This window comes from Syngnathoides biaculeatus, chromosome 13 (genome assembly GCF_019802595.1).
Source record: "Syngnathoides biaculeatus isolate LvHL_M chromosome 13, ASM1980259v1, whole genome shotgun sequence".
Lineage (NCBI taxonomy): Eukaryota > Metazoa > Chordata > Actinopteri > Syngnathiformes > Syngnathidae > Syngnathoides > Syngnathoides biaculeatus.
In genome coordinates, this window is record NC_084652.1 from 11,963,791 (window position 1) to 11,990,740 (window position 26,950).

The 26,950-nt window shown below is 40.0% G+C and overlaps 2 protein-coding genes and 1 long non-coding RNA gene across 5 annotated transcripts; 2 read left to right on the forward strand and 1 right to left on the reverse strand.

The window, feature by feature from the left end:
- Window positions 1–194: 194 nt before the first annotated feature.
- Window positions 195–1,768, reverse strand: LOC133511307 (uncharacterized). The gene is made up of 2 exons (XR_009797862.1): window positions 1,655–1,768; window positions 195–302 (listed from the first exon to the last, which is right to left on the reverse strand). It is a non-coding gene; the product is annotated as an uncharacterized LOC133511307 (long non-coding RNA).
- LOC133511306 (phospholipid hydroperoxide glutathione peroxidase-like) lies at window positions 509–6,670 on the forward strand. The gene is made up of 7 exons (XM_061840098.1): window positions 509–624; window positions 1,682–1,776; window positions 2,674–2,818; window positions 3,260–3,411; window positions 5,763–5,787; window positions 5,862–5,921; window positions 6,025–6,670. The coding sequence occupies exons 1-7, from the start codon at window positions 556–558 to the stop codon at window positions 6,055–6,057; spliced, it is 579 nt and encodes a 192-aa protein (XP_061696082.1). The 5' UTR covers window positions 509–555; the 3' UTR covers window positions 6,058–6,670.
- Window positions 6,671–8,123: 1,453 nt separating this feature from the next.
- Window positions 8,124–26,775, forward strand: LOC133511338 (phosphatidylinositol 4-phosphate 5-kinase type-1 gamma-like). Of its 3 annotated transcripts, none has more exons than XM_061840147.1 (18): window positions 8,124–8,444; window positions 12,660–12,685; window positions 12,790–12,879; window positions 13,613–13,743; window positions 13,839–13,956; window positions 15,733–15,885; window positions 16,873–17,172; window positions 17,307–17,515; window positions 17,585–17,668; window positions 18,833–18,881; window positions 19,030–19,114; window positions 19,271–19,438; window positions 20,226–20,382; window positions 20,460–20,528; window positions 20,623–21,142; window positions 22,683–22,772; window positions 25,680–25,752; window positions 25,853–26,775. In XM_061840147.1, exons 1-17 carry the CDS (start codon window positions 8,357–8,359, stop codon window positions 25,737–25,739), a joined length of 2,397 nt encoding a protein of 798 aa, XP_061696131.1. In that variant the 5' UTR covers window positions 8,124–8,356; the 3' UTR covers window positions 25,740–25,752; window positions 25,853–26,775. The 3 variants fall into 3 exon arrangements, with proteins under 3 accessions (XP_061696131.1, XP_061696132.1, XP_061696133.1); XM_061840148.1 differs by having other exon boundaries at window positions 22,683–22,757; XM_061840149.1 differs by lacking the exon at window positions 22,683–22,772.
- Window positions 26,776–26,950: the final 175 nt, after the last annotated feature.

Genomic DNA, 26,950 nt, shown 5'->3' on the forward strand with positions numbered 1-26,950 from the left:
TTGACACATATTATTAATGTAATTATTATTATTATTTAAAAAACTGTTAGAACTTAGAGGCAAGCAGCAAATTTGACACAGATTATTAATGTAATTATTATTAATATTTTTTTAAAAATGTTAGAACATGAACAATAACCATTAGGTTGAGACACAGCACAGTAAACAGATTGAGATAAGGGAATTACAGTATGCATGTAGGAAAGAAACTTTTTTTATGTATGTATACATATACAGTATGTATGTATGTTTGTCCAGTTTGAAGGCCAAACCCAATCTTTCCTCCAGGTAGCCAGCGCCATCTGTTGGAGAAAAGTCAGATTTACGGTGTTCACAGCAAGCATTACTTGAAATTTATTTTTGTAAATTTCCCTATAAACAATTTGTTTTATTTGAGTTTCTTTTAAAACTGTTGTTGGCGACTTTACCGCATTTGTATATATCGTTATTCTTAGTCAATGTTGCATGTCAGGAACTCCCACCTCGCACATGCGCAGTTCTGATTCGTGGGTGGGGCAAACGAATGACGTAACAACGGTCGTTCTTGTCATCAGCATGTGGTTACTGCGAACCTCTTCCGTGTTGTTAGGCGTGTTGGGGAGCAGAGGAGTGACACGGACTATGGTAAATGAATTTATCCTACTGGAATGTGCACGTTTGAAAATATTGAAATGATTCATTTAGCTAACTTCGCCAACGTGTTTACAACGACTTTTGGGCTTTGCCATTTTTAAACCGCGGTGCAACTGAGAAACAGGTCCGACAATGATCCCATTTTGTAATCAGTGTTTGCGGTTTCCTTATCCATAGCAAATAATGTCCCAGTTACATCTCCAACGTCGTTAATGTTTGTGAGCGTCCCGCTGTTTACTCTTGCAAAACCAAATCTAATCTCCAGTCTTTATGTAATGGTGACGTCGAGATTTGTGTTGTTTGCTTGTTATGCTAAATGATGGCTTTCCAGTAAGTTTCCGAACCTTCCTGGGGAAAGGCACAAATTCTAAATGGAATAACCATCAAGCAAAAATATCACAAAGTATATATGCAGGCTGATTATGTATCCCAATAAGTGGAAAAATATTTGACTGTGGATACGTTTCTGAAGAAAAATATATTAACCCTTTATTTACCAATGTAAAGAAATTGAAAACGGGTTCACATTTGCAGTGCCGATTTGGTTAAATTGATTAAATGATGAACAAATATGTAAATATATTTGAATGATTATACTGTCGCAATTTACATACCGTTTGAATGTACACAAAACAATTGTAGCGAGATGGTCTTAAAAGATGTTTTTTTTTCTGATGAGAAAGCAAATTTCAGATTAAGTGAAATTGGATCATTTGTTGCGGTTTATGAAGAGACACTTGCTAGAATTTTCTTCATTATTATTATTATTATTTTGGGTCAAGTGTAAATACTTGTATTGAATTGTCATATTTGCATTAAAAACAGTGCATCTAGGTGAAATGTTTTAATGTGAGAATCTACTGTAGACGCTGATAAAGTATAACATTTGTAGGCAATGAGTCAGTATGTGACATAAGTGGAGTAAAGGTTGTTTGTGGATTAAGAGAAGTGATTCTTCAGCAAGCTTTGCCCCTTGTTGTTTAACACTGTCTGTTTCTTTGTTTCACAACTTGATCTTTACCCTTTCTGCTTCTTCACCTCCATCCAGTGTGCGCAGGTGAGTGACTGGCAAAGTGCCAAGTCCATCTATGAGTTCTCCGCCAAGGATATTGATGGCAATGATGTGTCTCTGGAAAAATACAGGTAACATGTCATTATGTGTGATGCTTTGTCTAAAAAAATAGATAACAAATTAGTGGTTGACAATTACTCGGGAGATCATCTCAAGTCCAGATAAAAGAAATGCATGCATTGTGTCAGGAAGTGGATCTATCATAATGAAAGTGTCCAATTGTAAACCTGTGAAATTAGTATACTATATATTTACATGTCAAGTGTCATCCCTATAAACATTCTAAAATAGATATTGAAATGAAAAATACATTTAACATTATTCACTTCAATGTCTACACGAAAAAAATAAATATGAACGGAGAGCGCGTCATCCATGCGCAAAGTTGTGGAAGTGTCATTCTACGATATCCAAGTGGTCGCCATATTGGCTGCATCTTCTGTCCCTGACGTCACCCCCCGGACATTCGGCATTGATAAGACGCTGTGGCCCCTACTGTGGGACACGCCCCTTCAGACACGGAAGCTCGTTTTCGAAGAAATCTCACAATCAAGTGAAGTGTACTGGGCAATATTACACTATTGTTTCGAGCCATATTTAGATGACATGCGGATCACGGCCAAACCACCTCCCCGCATGATCCACCTTCGCACGGTGGTGATATAAGCCCACTGGCCTTGTCGACAGGTAAAACTAATAAAAACAAACGAGTCCGCTAGAGGGCGCTCCTGCCCCTTACGTCACTTCATGCTTCTTCGTAAAAACAAATCCTTCGAGAGGATTTTCATGGCGGGAGTTACAAAAAGCCATATACGTCAAAATCATGTTTTGTGGTGAAAAAGGCATGGGTCCATACTGGCTGCTGTTTTTTCATTAATAACATACTAACAATCATGCATTTCATGACGGTGACCCTTTAAAAGATTTGCTTGCTGACCCCATCTTCTCTGTTTCTGTTTCTCCAACAGAGGTTATGTGTGCATCATTGTAAACGTCGCCTCCAAATGAGGAAAGACCAGAGTAAACTATACTCAGCTTGCGGAAATGCACGCTTCCCTGGTTGAGAAGGGTTTACGCATCCTCGGATTCCCATGTAACCAGTTTGGAGGACAGGTAACATAGCTGGGTATTGTTTTGCCGTTTCATAATGGTGCCTGTTGTCGTACATCTGCACAATAAATCCTCTCTTCATTTATGCAACAACCATTGCACTTGCATGCACAGTTACTGGGATCGGTGGTGATACTCTTCGTATGTTTATAGAGTTATAGAGTACTCAGTACTCATCAAAATGATCTAATACGATGTACTGATACCTTTCAGCAAGGAGCACTAAGGCAAATCATGTCTTTCATTTTACTTACAAAATCGGTTTCTGTGCAGCCCTAAAATATGAGATGATGTTTTTGACACATTTTTAATTAACATTGTGATAGTTCCAAAGAGCTACAAATTATCTTATATAGTATATTTATCTTGACATAAGGTAGTATTTGGTACATCATATATCACATTTTGTAATATATTGTATGTTTGTTCCTGATGATGATCCAGGAGCCTGGGACCGAGGCCGAGATTAAAGAGTTTGCCAAAGGGTTCAATGCAAACTTTGACCTCTTTAGTAAAATTGATGTGAATGGAGACAACGCTCACCCTCTCTGGAAGTGGATGAAAGCACAGCCAAAGGGAAAAGGCACCTTTGGAAAGTAAGTTTTCCACAAATAATACAATTTCTGCCATATGTGCAAACCAGGCCATAACCATCAAAAAAACAAAAAAAAGAAAGAAACAATATGATTTCTGTACAGCCAACCAGTAATTCAGAGCTGCCAAGTGCTATGGAACAGCTGTACTTTTTGTTCCAGAGGTCACTAAATGGCCGTGACACTGATTGTTTCGGATAGTGGGGGGTGGGGAACTTCCAGCAAGCCAGCATTATTGTCACATCCACATTGAACAACTGCTTAGCGGGCGCTATTTTACTACGCCCCTTATAGGGGTAGGTGATATACATCACCTTCAATATAATCATTGACATTGCGGCAGTCATAACACCACAATTCGTCATAGCTAATTAGTTACTAGTATCGGAATCAATTTCTTACAAAGTAACTCACCCAACACTGAGTATTAGGAATATGTAAAACTTTGATGTTGATTCTACAAGCACGTCTAATGTGGAAATTTGGCTAGAACGCTGCAGAAAATAATATACTTGACTGCGGTCTTTTTGTCTTACCAGTATTTACTTATTGTCATGTTGTACCTGTTTCTTAAATGACTGAATGGCTTTTCTGAGTGTGTTTTGCAGATTTTCCTCATCTTTTTTTTCCAGGGACATTGTGGATGGATGACTAGATGAATATTTTATCCAACCCTTGATGGAATTTAGAGTTAGTAGCTTCATAACAAAGTTATAAAAGCCTTCCGCCTGATTAGGCATTTCTTTGTAAGGGTAAAATAGGGGAAAAAAAACACTCAGGGGCAAACACACACAGACTCCGAATTTTGAAACAATGTGACCGCGGAATCTTTTCAACAATCAACACACTAATGGGTTACACGCATTCCATTGTGATCCATTACTTCAATTCACTCACTTGCTACGATGCTAAAGTCCTGAAAAGGTTGCTCGGCGCATTAGTTTGAAAGTGAGTTTCTTTTGCTTCCCACTGAGTCATGTGATTGAATCATGTCCGCTGAATCTGTGAATGACTACTTTAAGCACTTCCTCCTTTCTCTTCTCCTCCTGTGGCGTCCATACACCCGACAATGTAACAGACAGTATGAAAACTTGATTATGTAAATTCACACATTATTAAAACGTTCATCCATTTTGTTAGTCGCTTATCCTCACAAAGGTCGCGGGGAGTGCTGGAGCCTATCCCAATTGTCAACGGGCAGGAGGGAGGGATACACCCTGAACTGGTTGCTAGTCAATCGCAGGGCACATCAATACAAACAGCTGCACTCACAATCACACCTAGGGGCAATTTAGAGTGTTCAATTATTCTTGCATGTGTTTGGGATGTGGGAGGAAACCGGAGTGGCCGGAGGAAACCCACGCAGGCACGGGGAGAACATGCAAACTCCACACAGGCGGGGCTGGGATTGAACCCCACGTTTTCCAGCTGACCCACCATGCCGTCCATTATTAAAACAGCATTCATAATTATATCTAAAGCGATAAATAGCTCTCACCCTTAATCCCACAACTGTTGTTATAATTTAACCATTATATTGTCATTTGTTTTGCCATAAATGCTGACTTGAATTGGCCGAAACTGAGAATCAAAAATGTGTGTGATATCCATGGTTTTGCTTCATCCTCCTAGTTTTCTATCCATTGTTTTGTCTTGGGTTTGAGAAAATGCTGTCATTGTTCAACTACCGTAATTTCCGGCCTACAGAGCGCATCTGGTTATAAACCTCACAGAGTACATTTGTAAAGGAAATACCATTTGGTGCAGACGTACACCGCAGTTGTGTAAATGCTGCAAGTGCCCACATTAAAACCCACGTTCAAATGCGAGATATTTACAAAGAGATAGTACACAGAAAGAGTTTAACGCTACCCCAGTGCTAGCACCACACTAATGCTAGCGGTGCGCTAACGCTAACAGGGGCAGTTAAAATACAACTTACAGGTAAATATCAGTGAGACACGCCAGCAACGCGCTAGCACAGCACAAACGCTAGTGCAGCGCTAACAGGGCAGGTAAAAGTCACTTCCTCGGCACATATATTCCAGCCGTCTCATTCTTACCTTTTCCACTCGAGTGCCCCTTGGGGTCGTTTAAAAAAATGCACAAATTAGCCACATCACCGCATAAACCGTAGGGTTGAAAGCAAGTGAAAAAAGTCGCGGCTTGTAGGCCGTAAATTAAGGTAAATGTTGAAGTGGTCTTTGTAAATACATGATTAAAAAAGTAGTCTTCAATCTTGAAAGTACTGATAACATGTAAGCAGACAACTCAAAGCTGTTCAATTTTCATCCTGTCATGACATTGTTGGAAATAAACATTTAAAACTGTTGTGATTTTCTCTGTCTTCACAGTAACATCAAATGGAACTTCACAAAGGTAATAGTTTGCTATTTTTGTCATATGATATTTCATTTCTAACTGTGTGACTTTTCTTTTAAATTCCTTGATAGTTTCTTATAAACAAAGAGGGGCAGGTGGTGAAGCGGTACGGTCCAACAGATGATCCCAGTGTAAGTTTCACTGTTTTGTGGTGGACTTATCAGCTTCAATTGTTTAGTTCAGTTCATAGGAAGAAAAAAAAATCAATCTTGATGAATGTTTTGTATTTTGTAGGTGGTGGAGAAGGATCTGTCTGCATACCTGTAATATGACCATCTCCTTTGTTGTATGGTCACGTGGCTCGTCTATATGGACTTGAGGTTATTGCTGTGGGGGTTTCTGGACCAATGACGTCCTGTCTGTGAACCCAATCATTGGGACGGACAGGTCTGATGACTTTGGCGTGCAGCTTCCCTCCAGACTTCCCACAACACAAACCTATAAGACCATATGAATAGAGATTCCTTTGTGATCTAGCACGAGAAAAGCTTTACAAACGCCAAGAGCTTTTATATATCCATTCCCTTCTATGTTGGTTAGAGTTTAGCGTACGTGAATTATGCCAGCTGCCGGTAGAGGGATAAGATTACATACTACACTGACTTCTCCAAACTACTGATCATAGCTGAACTCGACTCCGTGGAGTATTTTAGCTATTCATCTATTTTACATCTGGCTTATCCTCATTGTGGTTGCATTTCAAATGTTCACAATGACTTTGCTTTGCATTTTACATGCTAGTGAGAATCCTGGTTTCTGGTTTCTTGACCATGAGGATTTACCTTCATCTGCAGCTATCAAGTAAAAACAATAATGTTCATCTGTAATCGGGTCACATCTGTTGCGCTGCTTAGAATTAAATGTCAATGGTGTCAATGTCTTCCTCTTATTTGCTGCACAGTTATTGCAACACTCAGTAGAATTTCAAAAATATGAATTATGCAAGTACAGGGGAACCGCAATTTATAAACTATGGATTCAATGGTTGTGAGTGGGAATGGCTGTTTCTATGTGCCTTGCGATTGGGTGTTAACCAGTTCAGGGTGTACCCCCACCTCTGAACCGAAAATAGCCGGGATAGGCTCTGGCACTCCCGAGACCTTTGTGAAGATAAGCATCTTGGAAAATGGATAGATGGATGGATTTAATGGACAGAAAATAGTGTCCAGTTGGAACTCAAAATCACGTCTAATACACCAGGAAGGTAAGTTTTGATGGACTTCAAAACATTTACATCATTGTAAATATTTGTTTTTAATAGTTACAATAATTTTATACTATATTGGATGTTTTTAGGTCATGAAAAAAAAGGTCTTTAAATTTTACGGAAAATACGCTTCACCGAGCAACTTCTTCTATCCTAATAGTCAGTTATATCGAGGTTTCACTCGGATACCAACTTTTTTTTTTTTTTCATAGACCAAACATGTTTTGTAGGTCTGCAGTTTAAGAATCTTTGTAGGAAAAAAAATATTGAAAACCCACCACATTTAGTCCCAGTATGACAATAGTACTGTAATATTAAAGTTGACAGAGAAATGCTTTTGAATGCTGAAATCTCAGTTCACATTCTGATTGAAAGTACAAATGATTCTCAAGTACTCCTTTGTGTCGTTATTTGACTTGACTTAATTTGTTCCCCAGCTAAATTTTAATGTTGAGTAAGCAAAAGTGCTAAAGTAAAATCCAGATGCTTTGTCAAAACAAAACTCGTAACAATACAAGAGTTTTACTTTAGTCAAATGCACGAGTACAGACTGAAGTATCCTTTCAGTACAAAAGTCAGAAAAACCGAAAACCTGCTGAGTGTCAAATGTGTTGAATAGGTGTATACAATACAATATTTTCATAACTTGACACAATCGACAACACGAAATTTACCACTTTTAATTGAAAAAAAAATACCTGTATGTTTTCAGTTTAGGTTTTTGAATGCCCCATTTTTTTCAATTTTATTTTTAAGATCTCGACCGAGGTTGACTTCTTTCCAATTTCGTCTTTTTGACGTTATATAGCGTCACCTGCAAAGATTAAAAAAAAAAAAAAAGACTTAATAAGGATTACAAAGTGCGGATGTTTTAAAATGTTGGGAGCAATAAATAAAGCATTATGCAAAATAGTTACAGTCTACTCACGTAATGATACCCGGAAAAAATATATATATTTTAGTACTTACAGTAGCTAAATATTTGTTCTTAGTTACTTTCCACTCAGTGACAAGGAGTGTAACGACGTGTACTTAATGTATTTTCCACCCCCCCCCCCCCCCTCAATTAGCGTCCCGTCTTTTGATATATCCATTACGCTTATGTTGTTCGTGGTGCGTGCAATGGTGACGTCGGCGGGTCTGTAGCGTAGCCGCACGAGCGTCCGTCGCGAGTCAAGTGACGCATAGTCGAAGCGGGACGCCTTCATAATTCTTTTACTTACTACTACGGTCTGCCTGTTATTGAACCACTTGGAATGTACACTGTTGAAGTTGTGTAGGCTTTAATGCTGCCACGGCACCGCGATGGTAGCGTGACTGTAGGTTTGTCCAACCGCCGCATCTGGCTCGGCCAACGTCATGGAGATGGACCGAGTGACTGCGGAACCTGGCCGGAGGAATGAAGAGGAAGCTGGGCAAAGTCTACAGCTGGACCTCGCTGACACAGGTGTGTGTTAAAACTTTTTTTTTTTAATGTGTTCGGAATTAAATTATATCCACTCTACAGTGCCAAATATATAGAGAGCTCGCCATTTTGTGGTGCTGTTCACTGTGGAGTAAGTGTGCAGGTTTGGTTGATACTGAGTCAAATGTTCACAACTGGCAAATAACTGAACTGAAATAATGAGTTATAATCATCCATCCATCAATTTTCTTAGCCGCTTACCCTCACGAGGGTCGCGGGAGCGCTGGAGCCTATCACAGCTGTCAACGGGCAGGAGGCGGGGGACACCGTGAACTGGTTGCCAGCCAGTCGCAGGGCACAGCCGCGCTCACAATCACACCTCGGGGCAATTTGGAGTGTCCAACTAATGTTGCATGTTTTTGGGATGTGGGAGGAAACCCACACAGGCATGGGGTCAAAATGCAAACTCCACACAGATGTGGACCTCTGAACTGTGAGGTCAACGCTTTCAAGCTGAGCCGCTGTGCTCCCCACTGTACCATTACAAATGTTAAACAGAAAAACTTTGAGTTTTGGTAAATTAAAAAAATTATGATTGAATGAAAGTGTGCGGCACGGTGGAGCATCTTTAAAGTGTCGTTCCCCCACAGTTCTGAGGACCAGGGTTCAAATCCCGGCCCCACCTGTGTGGAGTTTGCATGTTCTCCTCCTGCCAGTGTGGCTTTTCTGCGGACACTCTGGTTTCCTCTGACATCCCAAAAACATGCAACATTATTTGGACACTTTAAATTGCCCCTGGGTGTGATATTGAGTGCCACTGGCTGTTTGTCTCTATGTGCCCTGCGATTGGCTGGTAGCCAGTTCAGGGTGTACCCCGCCTCCTGCCCCTTGACACCTGGGATAGGCTCCAGCAATCCCTGCGGCCCTCGTGAGGATAAGCGGCTAAGAAAATGGTTGGATGTATGAACATGTTTTTTATACTAATATAAATTATATCAATTGATACCTGGGATAAGCTCTGGCACTCCCGTAGCGCTTGTGAGGATAACCGGCTCAGACAGTTAATAGATGTATACCGTATTCCTCTAGGACAGAGTGGAAATGTCAAGGTTGACCACATACGACTACACAATTATCAAAACTGCAAAACATAAAACCTTTTTCTGAAACTATCCATTGTTTCCACTTCCATTATCCTTTTTTTGTTTTGTTTACACTAATGTATTATTAATCAGAATACCGTGTTTTGATTAGTGCTGGCACAAACGATGTATTCTTGCAAAAAGAAAAAAAAATAGCTTTAGTTTCCTTTGGATTGTTATTGCAATGAAATAATGTCAGATAAAGGTGTATCGCAAATTCAGTCACAGCTGGTTTCCGTTGCTAAATGGCCCCACGGTGGCTTGTTTGTGATGCCGTCACTCAAAACTGGAGCTCGAGATATAAAACTCTTGTAGGAGAGATGTAGAGGGACTGACTGTATCGGAATTGTTGGTCATTGTTTTGTGTACATACAGAAGCATGAAACCCGTTCTTAACACATCACTACAGGATGTAATTCCTCAGCCTCTCCACATCTTTGCATGTCTCTTTTTTTTTCCCCTCTCTTGCCTCCCAGATATGATAAGTGCCTTATGTAATGCGACATGGAATTATAACATAAACCACACACAGACACACACACACGCACTCACTAATCCCTTGATATCGAACCAAGAACTGCTGTGGAGAATTCAGCAGAAAAAAAGCAACACGGCAGAGTACGCACCGCATTTTTTTTCATGTTTAGATCCAAACATAAATTAAGAGTTACATCAGCATATTCAGTGCGCAGTCTTAATGCGTATGCTTAATGTGGTGCATATGATTAGCATAAATACATGAGATTATGCTTCCTGAACTGAACCACTCAGTGCATCTCATTTAATATGACACATCGTTCTCTGATATCATTTGATTTGACTAAAATTCAAGTTCCAAATTAGCTTCCTACTGTTAATAGGTTTAAATGAGTCTATTTGGTGAGTCAAAACAAGCGTCCTCACAGGTCGCATTTCTTGTGTGTTGCTCAGAGCTCATGACACAAAATTCTTTCTTAACCCTAATCCTCCATGTGTGTGCGTGCGCCTCTGCCGCATCTTAATCCTCATTGTTATGTTTGACAGGCTTTGTTACAGCATTAATCCACAGATTTGAATGTCTGAGTGCATTGTTTTATGGAAAAATTGTGCCTTTAAATACTTGAATTAGGCTCACAGAGACATTTTCAGAAATAAACAGCTAACAAATGATTTACTTGGCTCTTTAAATTGACACTTCGTGGTTGGGCAGGGGTGGTATGGTGGGAGACTGGTTAGCACATCTGCCTCACAGTTCTGAGGACTGGGGTTTGAATCCCAGCATCGCCTGTGTAGAATTTGCATGTTCTCCCATACCAACATGTTTTTTCCGCGGGTTCTCTGGTTCCCTCCTGCATCTCAAAAAACATGTGCGGTAGGTTAACTGGAAACTCTAAATCAGGGGTGTCAAACTCGTTTTTGTCACGGGCCACATTGTACTTGCGGTTTCCCTTAGAAGGCCGTTATGGCTGTGAAACCACAAAAATCCTTAACCGCCACATGATATTTACACATGAAATTTATGAACTAGTTTTGGAAACAGAAATCAAGGGTAATGGGTTTTTCCCAACTATTGTTGTTTGGTAACACAAAAATGCTTGTAATATCTCAACGTTTTCATTTATGATATGACAATTTCAGATTTTGTTACAGATTTGAACAAAAAAATCATGGAAGTTGATACATGATTTGCCTCTGCGGGCCACATAAATTCATGCGGTGGGCCGGATCTGGCCCCCGGGCCTTGAGTTTGACACCTGTGCTCTAAATTGTCCATTAGTGTGACTGTGAGTGTGAATGATTGTTTGTTTCTATGTGCCCTGTCATTGTCTGGCCACCAGTTCAAGGTGTACCCTGCCCAGAGTCAGGTGAGATAAACTCCAGCATAACTGCGACCCTAGTGTGGATAAGTGGTACAGAAATTGGATGGATGGGTAGTGACTCCAAAGAAAGAAATCATATACAAGGAAATAAACAGCACATTTTCCATAGTTTATCCTTTTCTTTCTGTCTATCTGCAAATATTTTTGTTGTTGTTTTTGTTTTTTTGCATTCGGCTGTTCATCCTCAGCGATGAAGCAACATCTGCTCCAAACGCTTTGCTCCAGCATGGCTTAAAAGTTCATTATCCCTACTTTGTGCTTGATCTTCACACTGGCAGGGCCTAAAAAATTCCGCACGAGGACGCACGCCAAGCGGTTGGTTGTGGTTTGAAGTAGATTACACTTTTTTAGTTTGCCTTTGACTTATACCATTGCTGCTCTCGCCTTCTATTAACATGCAGTCCAAGTACCAAAACAACCTCTTTGTTGGCTGGAGAGTTGTAGGCAGTCCTAATCCCCGTTTGTGGTTGGTTGCAATGGGATCTCCAGACATCAACCAATGGTGGCGGCCAGATTAAGGAGGAAGTCAATCCAATAGAAGGGTTTTTGCTCTTCAGTACCAATGTAATTCTTCCAAGAATAGGAATCTCAGGAGTGCAAAACTGCTCTGGTCCGATTGCTTTGTCGTTAACATTTTAGTACTTTGTGTTTTTGTTTGGGTATCAAACCTTTGCTAAAGACTCAACTCTTCTGCTCGGTGAGTTAATTAATTTATTTTGAATTGTTGTTAATTGTACATAGCAATATCTCGAACAATGTTTACTGTGTGGGAATGATTAACTATTACAAGTATATTCAGGAGAAGACCCAGCGCGCAAAGCAAGATCCACAAATACATGCTTGGTTGACTTTGGCGTGGAAGAACTCCATCAATTAAATTAGCGAAGAATGGAAAAAATTGATCAATGAAAAAGTCAAAATCATGACTCGCTTTATTCTTCTGTTTTTGTGGTTGTTCTGGCTAAATGTAAGCCCAAAGCCTACATCTCTTCCAATTTGACTTCCTCTAGATGCTCAAATAACATTTGTACAAATAATACACATTATCAGGGCCTTTGGAAATTGTGGTGCTGTGATGTTTGTCATGTAAAAACTGAGATAGGAAGCAGTTGAATAAATATTGAGTTCAACCATTGCTGCTTGTACCAATTAGGTCTGGACAAATAGATAAATAGTTGCTTAATTGCCCGCTTTGACGTGATTCTAACCATCACACCAATGTTTGACCCTACATTTCTCCTCCTGTTTGTCTGTAGAGCCAGCTGGGAGGGATCATGTAGAGGTGAGTGTGCTTGTTCATTTTTATATTTGGCCAATTCTTGTGTTTTCCACTGCAACAAAAATAATGAATTACAAGTATATGATATACTTACTGTTTTTGTACAGATGCCGTCCCCATTTGGAACAAGCCAAGCTCATGAGAAGAAAATTGGCCACAGAAGAGTAGATGCCTCAGGAGAGACGACATACAAGAAGGTTAGCGTTCCCTCTTCTTCACATTGTATCTTTCTGCTTGTATAGTGGTGCCTTGAGGTGCAAGGGCCCCCAGTCAGGAGTTTTTCCTGGTACGCGCTGCCATTTGGCAGATTTCTTTGCTTTGACTTACCAATAAAGTTTTTGAGACGTGACCGCCATATGGTAGCAGTAATACCTTTCACTTTAAAACAAGTAGCAGTTTTGTAAATGATAGTAAAAAAGGCTCTAACCAATTTTGTCACCAGAGATTCACGTGTAACGTTGCCTTAAAGTATGCTAGCATAATGCTAACATATAATGAGACACTGCATAGAGGGGAAAGTGAATAACATCTTCATGGCAATGTTATACCTCTTTAAACTGATACATAAACACAAATGGTGCAACAGATGTAGACAAAAAATATAAAAATACTCAGAGGCATAGGCATATATTCTTTATCCTCTGCAGAAAACAATTAATATTACAGCACTTTACAGATTCACATGCAGTAGTTGTGAAACTATTAGCATTTGCATACCTGTCTTATGCTGTGCCCCAGGGGGCCACGTCGCACACATAAGAAGGAGCACAGAGCAATGATGAATTCCTGATGTTGAACAAGCAAAAATGGTTTAATTTTTCATTTATATTTTAGTCAGATTTGATTCTCAAGTAATGCTATGTGAGCTTTGCTTCGAGATTCCATCAGCTGCCCTACACGTGACCGTGTTCTTTTATCTGCTGCCAACAGACTTCCTCCTCTGCCTTAAAAGGAGCCATCCAACTGGGGATAGGATATAGTGTAGGCAACCTCAGCTCCAAGCCCGAGAGAGATGTGCTCATGCAGGACTTCTATGTGGTAGAAAGTATCTTCTTCCCCAGGTAGTGTACTATTTACGCTTGTGTGAGCATAATTGATATATTAGCGAATGCGGCGTGTAACCTACGCTTTCGTTTTATTCATCCTGTTTTCTCAGTGAGGGCAGTAACCTCACACCGGCTCACCACTTTCCAGACTTCAGGTTTAAAACATATGCTCCCGTGGCTTTCCGCTACTTCAGGGAACTGTTTGGGATCCGACCAGACGACTACCTGGTAATGTTTTTAATCTTAATAGAAAGTAAAACGATATTCTAGTTTTGTCTCATGGCCAGGAAACAAAAAGATAGAGCAAAAAGTCAGCATTTTTAATATGCATATATTCAATGCATCTACAGTAGGTGAGGCGTCGTATATCAATTTGTTGCACGCTTGATAAAAACAGCCATATTAACCATTACGGCTTCAAGCACCAATTACCAAGGCGTAAGATGATCATTTAATTCACTTCAGAGTGCTACACAATTTTCTTTCGTGAGCCTGATAGATTTCATGTTTGGAGCGTAATAGCTTTCTCTTTACCATGAGCTAATTATACTGCAGATTTGTGTGACGTTCTCTCTGATCTCTTCCAGTTATCAAATAAAACACCCCCATACACATTTACACGTAGCTATCTAAGGCAACCCAAACCGAGCTGTTTCACATGCCGTCACACATGCATGTGGGGATGCACATTTGCATCCATGCGCTGGCACACGCTGCACTTGGCTGCAGCGTTTAAGCTCACACTGACGCCTTGTGCCAGAGGAAGATTAGAAGACTAAACCTTCCTTTTTTTAAACTCAGCCGGGACATACAGTTAGTGTGGTACAGCAGGGGTACTCGCATACAAATTCTGAAGGGCCACAAATACATTTTTCAATGTGTTATGTTATGTTATGTTATGTTAAGGTCATTCAAACCAAATGGAATAACACTGTTATATTAAAATAACAATTATTTTTTATTTAAAAATATGAGAATACTCAATTTTGCTCTGAAATTTTTGACATGGACTAAAACAAAACATGACATGTCACGAATTAAAATCAAATACCTGTTTAAAACAGGGATTAGAACCATCCATCCATTTTCTTAGCCGCTTATCCTCACAAGACTCGCAGGGAGTGCTGCAGCCTATCTCAGCTGTCACCGGGCAGGAGGCGGGGTGAACTGGTTCCCAGGCAATCGCAGGGCACATAGAGAAAAACCGTCGCACTCACAATCACACCTTGGGCCAATTTAGAGTGTCCAATTAATGGGTATTAGAACCATTTTTAATATGGAAGCAAAAAAACACATTCAAGAATGAACTGCACTATATATCAGGGCTTCATACTTTGAACGTGAGAAAGATCCACATACAGCTGGGTAAATAAGCCCACACAGGCTAAATAATAATCAAGTGAGTATTTTTACAAACAATATCAAGGGGACTATTAAATTAGTAACATTTACACAGTTCATGCATCACTTGTATTACGGTCTGCTCTTATCCTTAAAGACACACTATCAACAGAGTTCTATTTATCAAATAAAACAACTCCTGCCACACAATTTTACACTCTTCGCACGATAATATCCCAATTATGGTTACGCAAACGTACATAGCACACTACCTGGGGAAGAAGATACTTTCTACCACAGAAGGCCATCATAGACTGTTGCAGAACAGGTTGCCAAGAGTCGCACCATTGTTTCTCAACATGACAATACAGTAATACAAACTAAAAATGGAACAAAATTACAAATACTTTTGTGTGGGTGGGGGTGTGCATGGCCTCCTGTGAACTTCCAATGGTAGAGTATCGGGGCCAAAAGTACTCCTGGTGTACAATATCTACCAGCAAGCGGGGTAAATTTTAATAAACCTACAAAAATAGCATCCGTCCTCATTCGTTAAAAGTATGCTGATGATATAAAACATCGGAAAATCACAAATCAATCTGTGTTCCCTAAAGATTTTGCATCGGTTTTATCGCAGCTGTGCTTTTGTGTGCTCCTTTTCAGTATTCCCTATGTAACGAGCCACTGATCGAGTTAACCAATCCTGGAGCGAGCGGGTCCATTTTCTATGTCACGCGTGATGATGAGTTCATCATCAAAACTGTCCAACACAAGGAGGCAGAGTTTCTCCAGAAACTGCTTCCTGGCTACTACATGGTAAGTTTCATCATGTATAAGTAATATTAGATTACAGAGATAAGTCATTTGTTAGGACACAGCCGTTCTAATTATGAATTCTGTCAAGCAGACAGAAGTGGTTGAAGAGTGGTTGAACCTAGCTAAGAACTCCTTAACAGGCTTAGCACACCACAGCTTGAGTTAAGACGTCGTGGATGTGTCGTGCTGTCCAGCAGGGAGGGCCAAGCATCCAACAATGAAATAACTGAAGAACAAGTTTAATTAATCAAATGTGAGCATAACGACATGCAACATTTATTGATATTTTCATACAAAAGTACACAAAGTGCTTTAGAAGATCAAAACTACTCCCAAAAATTTGAATATTTGGCTTAGAAGGTTACATTTCAGGATCAGTCTGAAATGGAACACATTCTAATTTTTACAGGTGAACTTGATTTGGCCCTCTCTAAACTTCAACTAAACTTTTGAATTTGTCTAGTTGTCGGCACGGTGGAGCAGCTGGAAAGCGTTGGCCTCACAGTTCTGAGGTTCCGGGTTCAATCCCGGACTCGCCTGTGTGGAGTTTGCATGTTCTCCCTGTGCCTGTGTGGGTTTTCTCCGGGCACTCCGGTTTCCTCCCACATCCCAAAAACATGCAACATTAAATGGAAACTCTAAATTGCCCCTCGGTGTGATTATGAGTGACACTGTTTGTCTCTACGTGTCCTACAATTGGCTGGCAACCCGGTCAGGGTGTACGCTGCCTCCTGCCCGTTGACAACTGGGATAAGCTCCGGCACTCCCACGACCCTTGTGAGGATAATCGGCTACGAAAATGGATGGCTGTACAGTCTTTCAGTACTTTTTACACACCGTGCTGTTCTCTAACAAAGGAACTAACTTTTCATGAGCAGTGCATATAAAGTACATAAAATACTGGGAATGAATTGAAAGGTTTATTTTTTTTTACACTGATAAAAATAATTTACAATCTTCTTCATTCTCTGCCTTGTTCTTTCTCAGAACTTGAACCAGAACCCTCGGACATTGCTGCCAAAGTTCTTTGGCCTCTATTGTGTCCAATGCGGGGGTAAAAACATCAGAGTTGTCGTGATGAACAATATTCTCCCGCGCTCTGTATGCATGCATCTTAAATTTGACTTGAAGGGCTCCACTTACAAGAGGCGAGCGTCTAAGAAGGAGCGGGAGAAAACCAGACCCACTTTTAAAGATCTGGACTTTCTGAGTGATGTTCCTGAGGGCCTCAGTTTGGACCAAGACACATACAATGCCTTGGTGAAAACTCTGCAACGAGACTGTCTGGTAAGAGAGAGACAGGATTGCGTTTGAAAATATGTATCTGCATACCTGTAGGGAAATAAAAACGGAAAAAATGGGAAAGTCAAACAAAATTGTTTATTTCCTCAAATTATTTTATAATATGTGTTCCATGTCAGGTCCTGGAAAGTTTTAAGATTATGGACTACAGTTTGCTCCTTGGGGTCCATAATAAGACGCAAGCACAAAGAGAGTGCCAGTTCCAGGGTTCGCCAGCAGGTGGCGTGGATGAAATGCGGCCTGCAGCCCAGAAAGCTCTGTACTCCACTGCAATTGAGTCTATACAGGGAGGGTCCAAATGTAGGGGATCTCTAGACCATGATGACACGTAAGTCTCACAAGGCTATCATCTGCACGCGCACACACACAATAGTAACTTTTCTACTCTTGTTTGCAGAATGGGTGGCATTCCAGCTGTGGGAGGCAAAGGCGAGCACCTTCTTCTGTTCATTGGTATCATCGACATTCTGCAGTCCTATCGGTATAAGACCCGAATTTTAATGATTCACTTACTATTGATGCCTAAAGTCACTTTGAGTCACCGTGAGAATTTTTAAAGATTTATGGTACATTGTGTCAGTCACTTTGCATATCCTTTGACTCATTTGAGATAACTATATCGATGTGAGACAAAATTGAATATCTTCTGAATCATTATCATTTTTTGGAGTACAATGTACCCCTGCTTATTGGCAGTCGCTATTTATAAGTTTCCTAGTTGCCCTTTTTTTTTTTTTTTTTTCAAATTTGGAACACAGCCTCATCAATTTGCTAGTTTTTGTGTGCTTGCTGTTATTCTCTAAGATGCCACAGGGTAGTGCCAAAGCCCTTTCTTAATAGGAAAGTAGAAATCGATGTCAAGAAAATGTGTTCATATGATAAAGCTCGACTGAGAGACAAGCAAAGTTTAGCTTTGGTTGTTAGTGGAAGTTATGGAGAGCCTGTATTTTATTTTATTTTCATCATTCACAAGATGTTGCCAACGCCCTGACTAAGACTAAAGTAGCTGAGAAATTTGTCCCAAAAATATGTTGAAGGGATACATCTTGATTGAGAGATGCTTTTTGTATGTCTGTATGGGAGGGGCTAAATTTAGTCTGGGTTGTTGTTAGTTGACATTCAAAAAGAGTCACTGGCTTGTAGATAGGCACTTCCTGTGTATTTTCAAATAATCTGTAAGCCATTTATTTTTTTAGGGAAATGTTTTGAGATGAGTTTGAAATTACATTGAACTGTTTAGGATAAGCAGTGAAAGAAAATGGATGGATGGATTTTTAGGGATTGAAGTTTCTGGTGCATTTATGGTTTACACTATTAGTATATGAAATTATAAGATTAAGAGTAGTGTCAAGAACTCAGTTTTGTTTGCTGTTCATGGCTATTGTAGTCATACTCAAAGTAACATCACATGAAAGAATTTAGATTAGATGAGAACTTGGCATAACTACATTGCACATTACAAATAGATGTGAGCCATAAAAAGTTAAAATGATCCAAAAGAAAAATGTACGTGCAGCCTTGTACAACCTGTACTTAAATCGGAAGTGTGACTTTACCACAGATAAATCCATTTGTTGTCATAAATTAGTCGTTAACGGGTTTGAAACGTCAAATAGTTCACCTAATTAACCCGGTTATGTTACAGATTGATCAAGAAATTGGAGCACACCTGGAAGTCTCTCATTCACGACGGAGTGAGTAGATTTCTCTTGCATGTAGAATTAAAACATTTTAAGATGATAAAACCGCATCTGCCTCATTCATTTTAGTAAGCCTTTTATGATGTGCTCATAAAATGCTGTAGTCTGATATCAGTCATTTGTTTCCCTAACCCCCCCTCAGGACACCGTGTCCGTTCACAGGCCTGGTTTCTACGCTGAGCGCTTCTACAAATTTTGTAGCGGCGTCGTCTTCAAAAAGGGTTGCTGTGAGTGGTGTTTTCATTCATGTCACTGGGGAAAGATGATTTGAGATATGAGTGATTTGGGGGTGAAAGTGTGGTCATACAGTTTAATCCAGAAGTTTACATACACTGTGCAAAAACACTATACGATCTTTATCTGTCTACGCTTTCCTTCCACAGCACTGAGACCATCTCCTTCTAAAAGGGGTCGAGGAGCTCTCGCCATGTTCAAATCTACTGCTGGTGGATCTGGGTCGACCGGTCAGCCTTGCATGCAGAGTGATGGGAGGCAGGAAAACCTGGAGAGCCTGCGAGGGCCTCACAGGTTCCTGGTGCAGGAGGACACTGGTAAGGACTCATTCAACACACATTGCAAGTTTACTTTGCAAAACTAATTTGCAAGCTCCAATAGATCCGATAATGACCCCTGAGCAATTTGACAACCATCACAAGTAACACAACTGAAAAGATGAAGGGCTGTTTTTGTTCTGTTTTGTTTCGTATTTGCATTGTTTCTCTCTGAACTTCAGCACACTATTAACGTGAACTGTCTCTACTTGAGTGTTCCATTTTCTGTTTAAATGGGATAAAGTCAACCCTTATTGATCATTTGGATAAAGAACAGCTCGGCAGCAGAGTAGCGGCTCTGCCAACAAAATAAAGTACAAGCAAAACTTTTCCCAACTTCAACTGTAGTCTTTAGTGTAGGCTTACATCCAAGCCGTCGTGAACACATCTTTCTTTTGCGGGGGTTATATTTTCCAGTTGTCTACAATGTGTAGGTTCTTCCTTGGCCTGTCCGACATTATTCACCAATTCTGAAAGTCAGAAAGGTTGCCCTGCACTTTTATCCCTCTGCTAAACTGGGCAAAAATGACCCAGCTGTGGATTTTTCATTCGGAGTTCTTGCTCGGTATTTAAGACTAAAACGGACTGCGGGATATTTGCTGAAACGTTTTAGCTGAGATGGATTTCACATTTTCACACCCTCTCTCGTAATGCATGACGGGTATCGAATTGAAAGATGGCAGTTGGCCAACCAAGTGATTTCTTAATCTTAAATGTAGCCAAGTGAAATATCCTTTGAATGCAAGACTGAGGCTCTGGTCTTCATTTCTTCTCGTTTACCAATTAGGGAGAGAACCACCCAGCACGCCTCCCTCCTTCGAAGACACCACCACAGTATCTATTGCCACCACGCTCTCCTCAAACAACTCCTCACCCACCACCCCTTTCGATACACCGGAGCACCCGCGATGTAGGAAACTACTGCTCTCACCCAATGTGGCCAAGTGAGTGGGGGGGAATAGAAAAAGATGAACGGCATCTAGTAAGTAATGTTCTACATGCCATGTTGCCGTTATTTTAGGTCCCACAAGGAGGTTGCTGACCTTCATGAGAAGAAGCAGGACACCATTATAGTAGAGGTCGAGCTGAGGTACACACATGTATTTTAATTTTTAATTTTTTTGTGGAATAATATCAATAGGTTGCTATCTTTTAATATAAACTATTTTTCTTGGTCCCTGCAGTAAAATTCCATCCAGCACAGAGCTCACACAGAGGACAGAAGCAACCTCGCCAGCTGACAATCAGCCCAGCTTCATTCCTCCATCCAATCCTCCTCCCTTCAGTCCCTCATCTGCACATTACTCCTCTACCCTTCCTCCCACCTTCCTGTCCTCCTCCAGCACTGCTCAATCAGCTTGCCAGTCCTCCTCCACACTTTCCTCTTCCATCCAGCCCTCCACCCAACCACTCACCTCTCCCCCGTCCCCCCTCACGCACGCGTTCGCAGGCACGGCCACGCAACCCACATGCTCCACTTCAGCGAAGCCTTCGGCCTCAAATGCAACCACACTGCAGCCGTCCTCAGCTTTTGCCCCCATCTGTCCTGCGTCCCCTCACTCTTCCATGCAAAGTTCCTCCCCCCTTCTCCCTGCTAGCGACCCATCGAGCACTCCGGTGCCACAAGACTCATGCAATCAGCTTTCCGTCTCCAGCAGCCACAACTCACTGGATGGGGAGGTGCAGGTTTCCGATATCTACTTTGTAAGTCCTCATTTTTTTGTTCGTTTTTATTTTTTCAACATAGGCGTATAGTTCCTTTAAAAGCTGAGAGACAGACATCTAGATCAGCGGTCCCCAACCTTTTGGCGCCATGGACCTTTTTCACATACATGCATACATTGCGGTTCACTTTTTGCGGATTCGGTCGATTGCTAATTTTGCTCATTCATGGTTTTGTTATTATTAGTGGCCATTTGACTATGCAGCAGCAGTTACTAACAAAATGACAAATGAGCATGTACTTTGCAGAAAAAGAAACCTTAGTAAGCAATTACAAATCACAAGTTTCTTAGTAATCAAATTAGCAACATGCCTGGCATGGTACTGGGAACTGGAAAATATGCCTAAAAGTGATGATATAGTCAAAATACTTTATTGCATAATAATTCTACTACATGGCGTAGTTCAAAGGTCAAAATTGGAGCACATGACCAAACAGGGGCGTCTGTGATGACAAGCTAATGAGTATGACAATGAGGGGATGACCCCCCCCCTTCCCTGAAATAACTAAATAAATGTTTTTTTTTTTGCCATCTGTATATCAAACTTAGTAGCCCTCTGCAAAATGAGTACCCGAGAAGTGCTTGTCAGTTTCAAAAAGGTTGATGACCACTGCTCAAGGTGTTCTGCCTTGATTTGAATCCAAGCAGCTGACTGGAAAATTGTTGTCTTTTCCTTTTGTCTCATCATTTGTCCTTTTCTCCAAAAAGCGCTTATTTATTTATTCATGATTAATATTTTCTGGTTTGTTTGCTCACTTTCTTACTACTGTGTCACTTTGTTGTACAGGGGACACAGACAGATATACCTTATTTTCAAAATAAAAACTTCTTTGATATTCTGATCATCACAAACACACACACACACATATATATATATATATATATATATATATATATATATATATATATATTTCATTTATTTCATTTATTTTTTTTCAGTCTGTGTGTGGGCCTCGGACCATTATTTGTCAACAGGACAGTGGTTGGGGACTGCTGGCCTAAATGAAAATTGAAAACAATTTTAATTCTGTCCCCTGTTGGTGGCTCACTGCAGCAAGTGAGAGAAAATCCATCTTTGCTTCCTTTTGTTTTTCCCTTTGCTCTGCTGGGTCTCCTCACAGTGGCCCAGTCAGGACAGCGTGATAGAGTTATGATGGTGAGAAGGAGTGCTTGCGTTATGGTGTGCACGCACTTGTGGGAGTTTCTCAAGCATGAGGCTGCCAGTGCCAGCGGGTGTCGTTTTGAATGCATCAGCAAAAAAAAAAAAAAAAAACACTTTCCTGCACTGCATGATGTTTATATCTGTCAACCTGCATTCAGACACCCAGTCAACATCATGCAGAGCTCACCATCATTCCACCATTTGTGCCATTGTTTTTAATTTAATTCATACATTATTTCTCAAAAATCAGCATCTCATTTTTCTACCGTGCGTGTGTCTGTATGGGTGTGTGTGTGTGTGTGTGTGTGTGTGTGTGTGTGTCTCCATGCCTGCATACACACGTCTGTCCATCCATCAGTATGCAGATGGAAGATATTGGGTGTACTCTCCAGTTCTTGGCCGTCGTAAGCTAAACTCTAGCTCAAGTTACACTGTAAGTTACCAGAATGTAAGTTAAGAGTCATTTGACATACTGGACTAATTGTACACGCCAGCAGCGTTTATACTTATAAACATTCAGAAGTGCTCTGTTGTAAAATATTCTTTAATACCCGATTCATGATTGTGTAAAATGCTGAGAGACAATTATATAAAAAAATGTGTCATTAATATGCTCATTTTAATTTTGTAATAATTATAAATGACCACATAGTCGTGGTTCACTCTATTCACAAATATCCCGATTCACATTTTGTTGAGAAATGCACTTCCTTGCGCTTTTTTTTAACTCCTTCAGCAATGTCCTCAAACCTCACAAGATGGCGCTAATTCTCTTTCTAAATAGGAAGGTTTTACAGCACAGGTGTCAAACTCAAAGCCCGGGGGCCAGATCCAGCCCGCCGCATGATTTTTTGTGGCCCGCAAAAGCAAATCATGTATATCAACTCCCATGAATTTTGTGATACTCTGTATAAAAAAATTTCAAATTGTCATATCATAAATCACAGGTGTCAAACTCGTAATTATTTTTGGCCCGTGAGGCAATTTCAAATTAATATTAGAGCTGGCCCGCGGGTATTACAAGTATTACACACTTGTTTGGTTCCATATTAAAAGGTTAGTTTGTTCAACCTTGACCCTCGGCTTTGTTCAATTTAAAATTTCGGCCCACTGTAAATTTGAGTTTGACACCCCTGTCATGAATGATAAAGTTGAGATATTGCAAGCATTTTTGTGTTACCAATCATGAAAAATAGTTGAAAAACCCATTGCACTTGATTTCTGATTCCAAAACTAATTCATAAATTTCACGTGTAAATATGATGAAGCGAAAGATGCCATGACGGGCCCTCTGAGGGAATCGTAACTACAATATGGCCCGCACCAAAAATGAGTTTGACACCCCTGCTTTACAATAGTCCAAGGAAGTAATTTTATATGTATATGTTGGGGAGGAGCCAACTCATAGTAAGTTTCTTTCGGCTTGTCCCTTTCGGGGTCGCCACAGCGTGTCATCTCAGATGAACGCACATATATGTTTGGCACAATTTTTACGCCGGATGCCCTTCCTGACGCAACCCTTCTCAGGGAGTAGAGGCCCCATAGAGAATGATAATATAGGAATACTTACATAAAAATATTTTTTATTCTCTACAAAAATGACAGATTCACATATAGCATCTTATTGACTGCCTCCTTGCGTTTGTATTTATTTACTGCTCCCAAGCAACACAATGTCTTTTTCAATTGAAGCAGACTAGTGACAAAAATTGTTTATTCCCCATTTTATTTAAATATGCCATCACTGTATGGTTTTATAAAAAGGCCATCTTCCCTACTTAAAATTTTTTTTTTAGTAGGCTAGAACGAATCAATAGTATTTCCACTCATTTCAAAGGCAAAAGATGATTTAAGGTGTTTCTGCATTCGCAGCAACAAAAGAGTATTGCTCCTTCAACACTACAATGCGGACTGCAGAGCAGTTGTGAAATAACTCGGTTTGGGAGAGAAAATGGGATGCCATGGCAATAAAAGGCAACAAAACAATCCTGCATTGTCATCTGCATGGTACTACGGATTGCTGTGACATTCTGTAACGTGTTCACAAAGTTTTCAGTTCTTTCCCATCTTGAGCGCGTCTCTCAGCATTTTCACAAAACACTTCAAATTCTGCTTAAAGTCTTAAACAAGCACCTTCCATCATTCACATTTGTCCAATCCCACATTATTAAGCAACATTTCAGTTGTTGGCGCGTGTTACAAGTTTTAAATGATATTTGTACTGGCTTCTTTAGAGATTTAGTGGCTTTTAGCGCTTCGTAGCTGACGAAGCACGTTAGTACAAGTGAGCATTGAATCTTGTGCACCATTGTTGACAATTACATAATTAAAGCTGCACACCTGGCTTGTCTTAAATCCCTTGAAAACCTGGCTCCATATTTATTATATGCTTATCGTCGCTGTCAGGAGGAAACCTATGTGCAAATAATGCTATTAGTCTGTCGTCTGTTATTACTACGCATTATTAACCGATTTAAAGTGTTGAATGCTCCACCGAGAAGTGTTGTAGAACCCCTCCACTTCTCCCACTCTGCAGGAGCCAAGATTGAAAGTTAAAATTTATATTTAGACAGGAGTGAGTGAAAATAGTTACCGTAGGATACATACATTTGAGTGAGCCTGCTTTGTCATGAATGGCTCGCTGTAGTTGTCCCAGAAGGAACTGGTCAGTCGTGAAGGTCAGTGCATGCAAATTAATTTCTGCCAATAAAACTGTTTAAGCAGTTCATCATTTCATTTATTGCATCACTCCTTTTAGGACCTTTGAGAAAGCGTTTGGGAAGATGATTTGCTTTTGAGAATTCTCTATTAAAGCCTTTTTGTCTGGTTGGAGGATCAGAACGAGGACAGACTTCAGTGAAATGTCCTACCATTTTGATCAAAGGCACCATAGTAAATTTGCCAATTTTGGTGTGTTAAATTAGTGATTGAAAATTATTTTAAGGTGGTGTTTTGTTGATGATGGATAGTTGGATAGTAATATAAGGAATATTAGTAAATTCAACGATTTTTTTTTTTGGTAACTTAAGCATACTGCTTTTTTTAAATATCCCTTAAAAAAGTGATTTTGAGATGGGATGATTCTGCTTGACGGCGACGATAGCTTTAATAATTCACACATTTCATATGATGAACGTAAAATCTGGAAAAAAAGTAAATATCAGATGAGCAATTTTAAGAAAAAATCATAATCAAACTCAACATTGCAGCTTTAAACTACGATGCGACCCTTGTGAGGATAAGCGGCTCAAAATGGATGGACGGATGAGAAATATGGTTACTTTTAAAATGTTTTTGTCATCTCTCTTCTATCCTGTTATTGCTGCGCTCTGCTGGACAATTTTGGTACCACCAGACTCAGGAGGACCGGAGCTGTGTCCACTCTCCTCACTCCGGCTCAGAAGATGACTCATGAGGAGTGAGAAGCAGTAAGTCCATATAGTATTATTATTTATTTTTCATTTTACTGTATTTAGATGCTACCCCATTGTGATTTTCGGTCCCTCCTTTGCTGCATTTGCCTTTTAGGTGCTCAGAGGGGAGCCAGCAAGAACCAGGAAGGCCGCACAGAGCGGAAGCTTTGAGATTTTACGAAATCAACAAGGCAAGATACGGATTCAATGATACAGTGCTCTTTGATGACGAGAGCTCGGGCTGCACGTGGACCTTAACCACTGCAAAAAAGATCAACAGAACAATCTCACTTTAAAGCGTGAAATATGTTCTGCACTTTTGGCACTGTGCCAGCATTGGCCATGCAATATGGAGTCCTTATGATGCGCTTATTTCTTAGCAGTACGCACATCCGGGATGGATCATTGATTTATTGCACTTTATTACACCAAAGTGTAATGCACTTTTAAAAAAATATTTTTATGTAAACATCTGTTGTAGTTATTTTGTCATAACTGTTAATGACAGATTTTTTTATTTTCCACTATAAAGACGCAAGGTCTACTTATCCATGGGTTAATATGCCTTATTGACTAACTAAAAAAAAAAGTCACATTTAGATCTACAATATGTCTGAATGTTTATTGAGACATAATTGCAGTTTTTGAATGAGAGGATAATGACAATCATGAAAAATGATTGAACAAAATGTATTTTGTAAGTTGTAGATAAAATGAGGTGTAGGGCATTCTTGTATGAATATGTATTTCTGTAAATAACTTGAGAATTTAGTTGGAAATTGTATGAAAAATTGACTAGTCTAATTAAGGAGCCTATGCAAGGTAATATTAACTTACTTTACACAAGCTGACTCTTGTCACGAGTTAGTTCCTTTTTTTTTTGCATGTGCAGTACTTTATGAGTATTTTCCCTGGCTATTTATTTTTTTCCAAATGTCAATATGTTGTATATTTATTGTGGCAGTCAGCGGGTGAACTGAGTATTTGACAAACTGGATATGCCAAATTTACGAGAGAAAATTACTGAATAAAAGGTCTGTAAATACCCCAAGACTTGATTATTGTTATTTTTAACACTACAATACAATACATAGATATTGAAAGACGTCGCTTATTTTGTGTAGTCCTGACCATTGTTCCCTCTAAACTGCGCCACTGCACAATTGCGCACTTGTCACACACTCAGCACACATGAAAACCGATCCAGCACAGT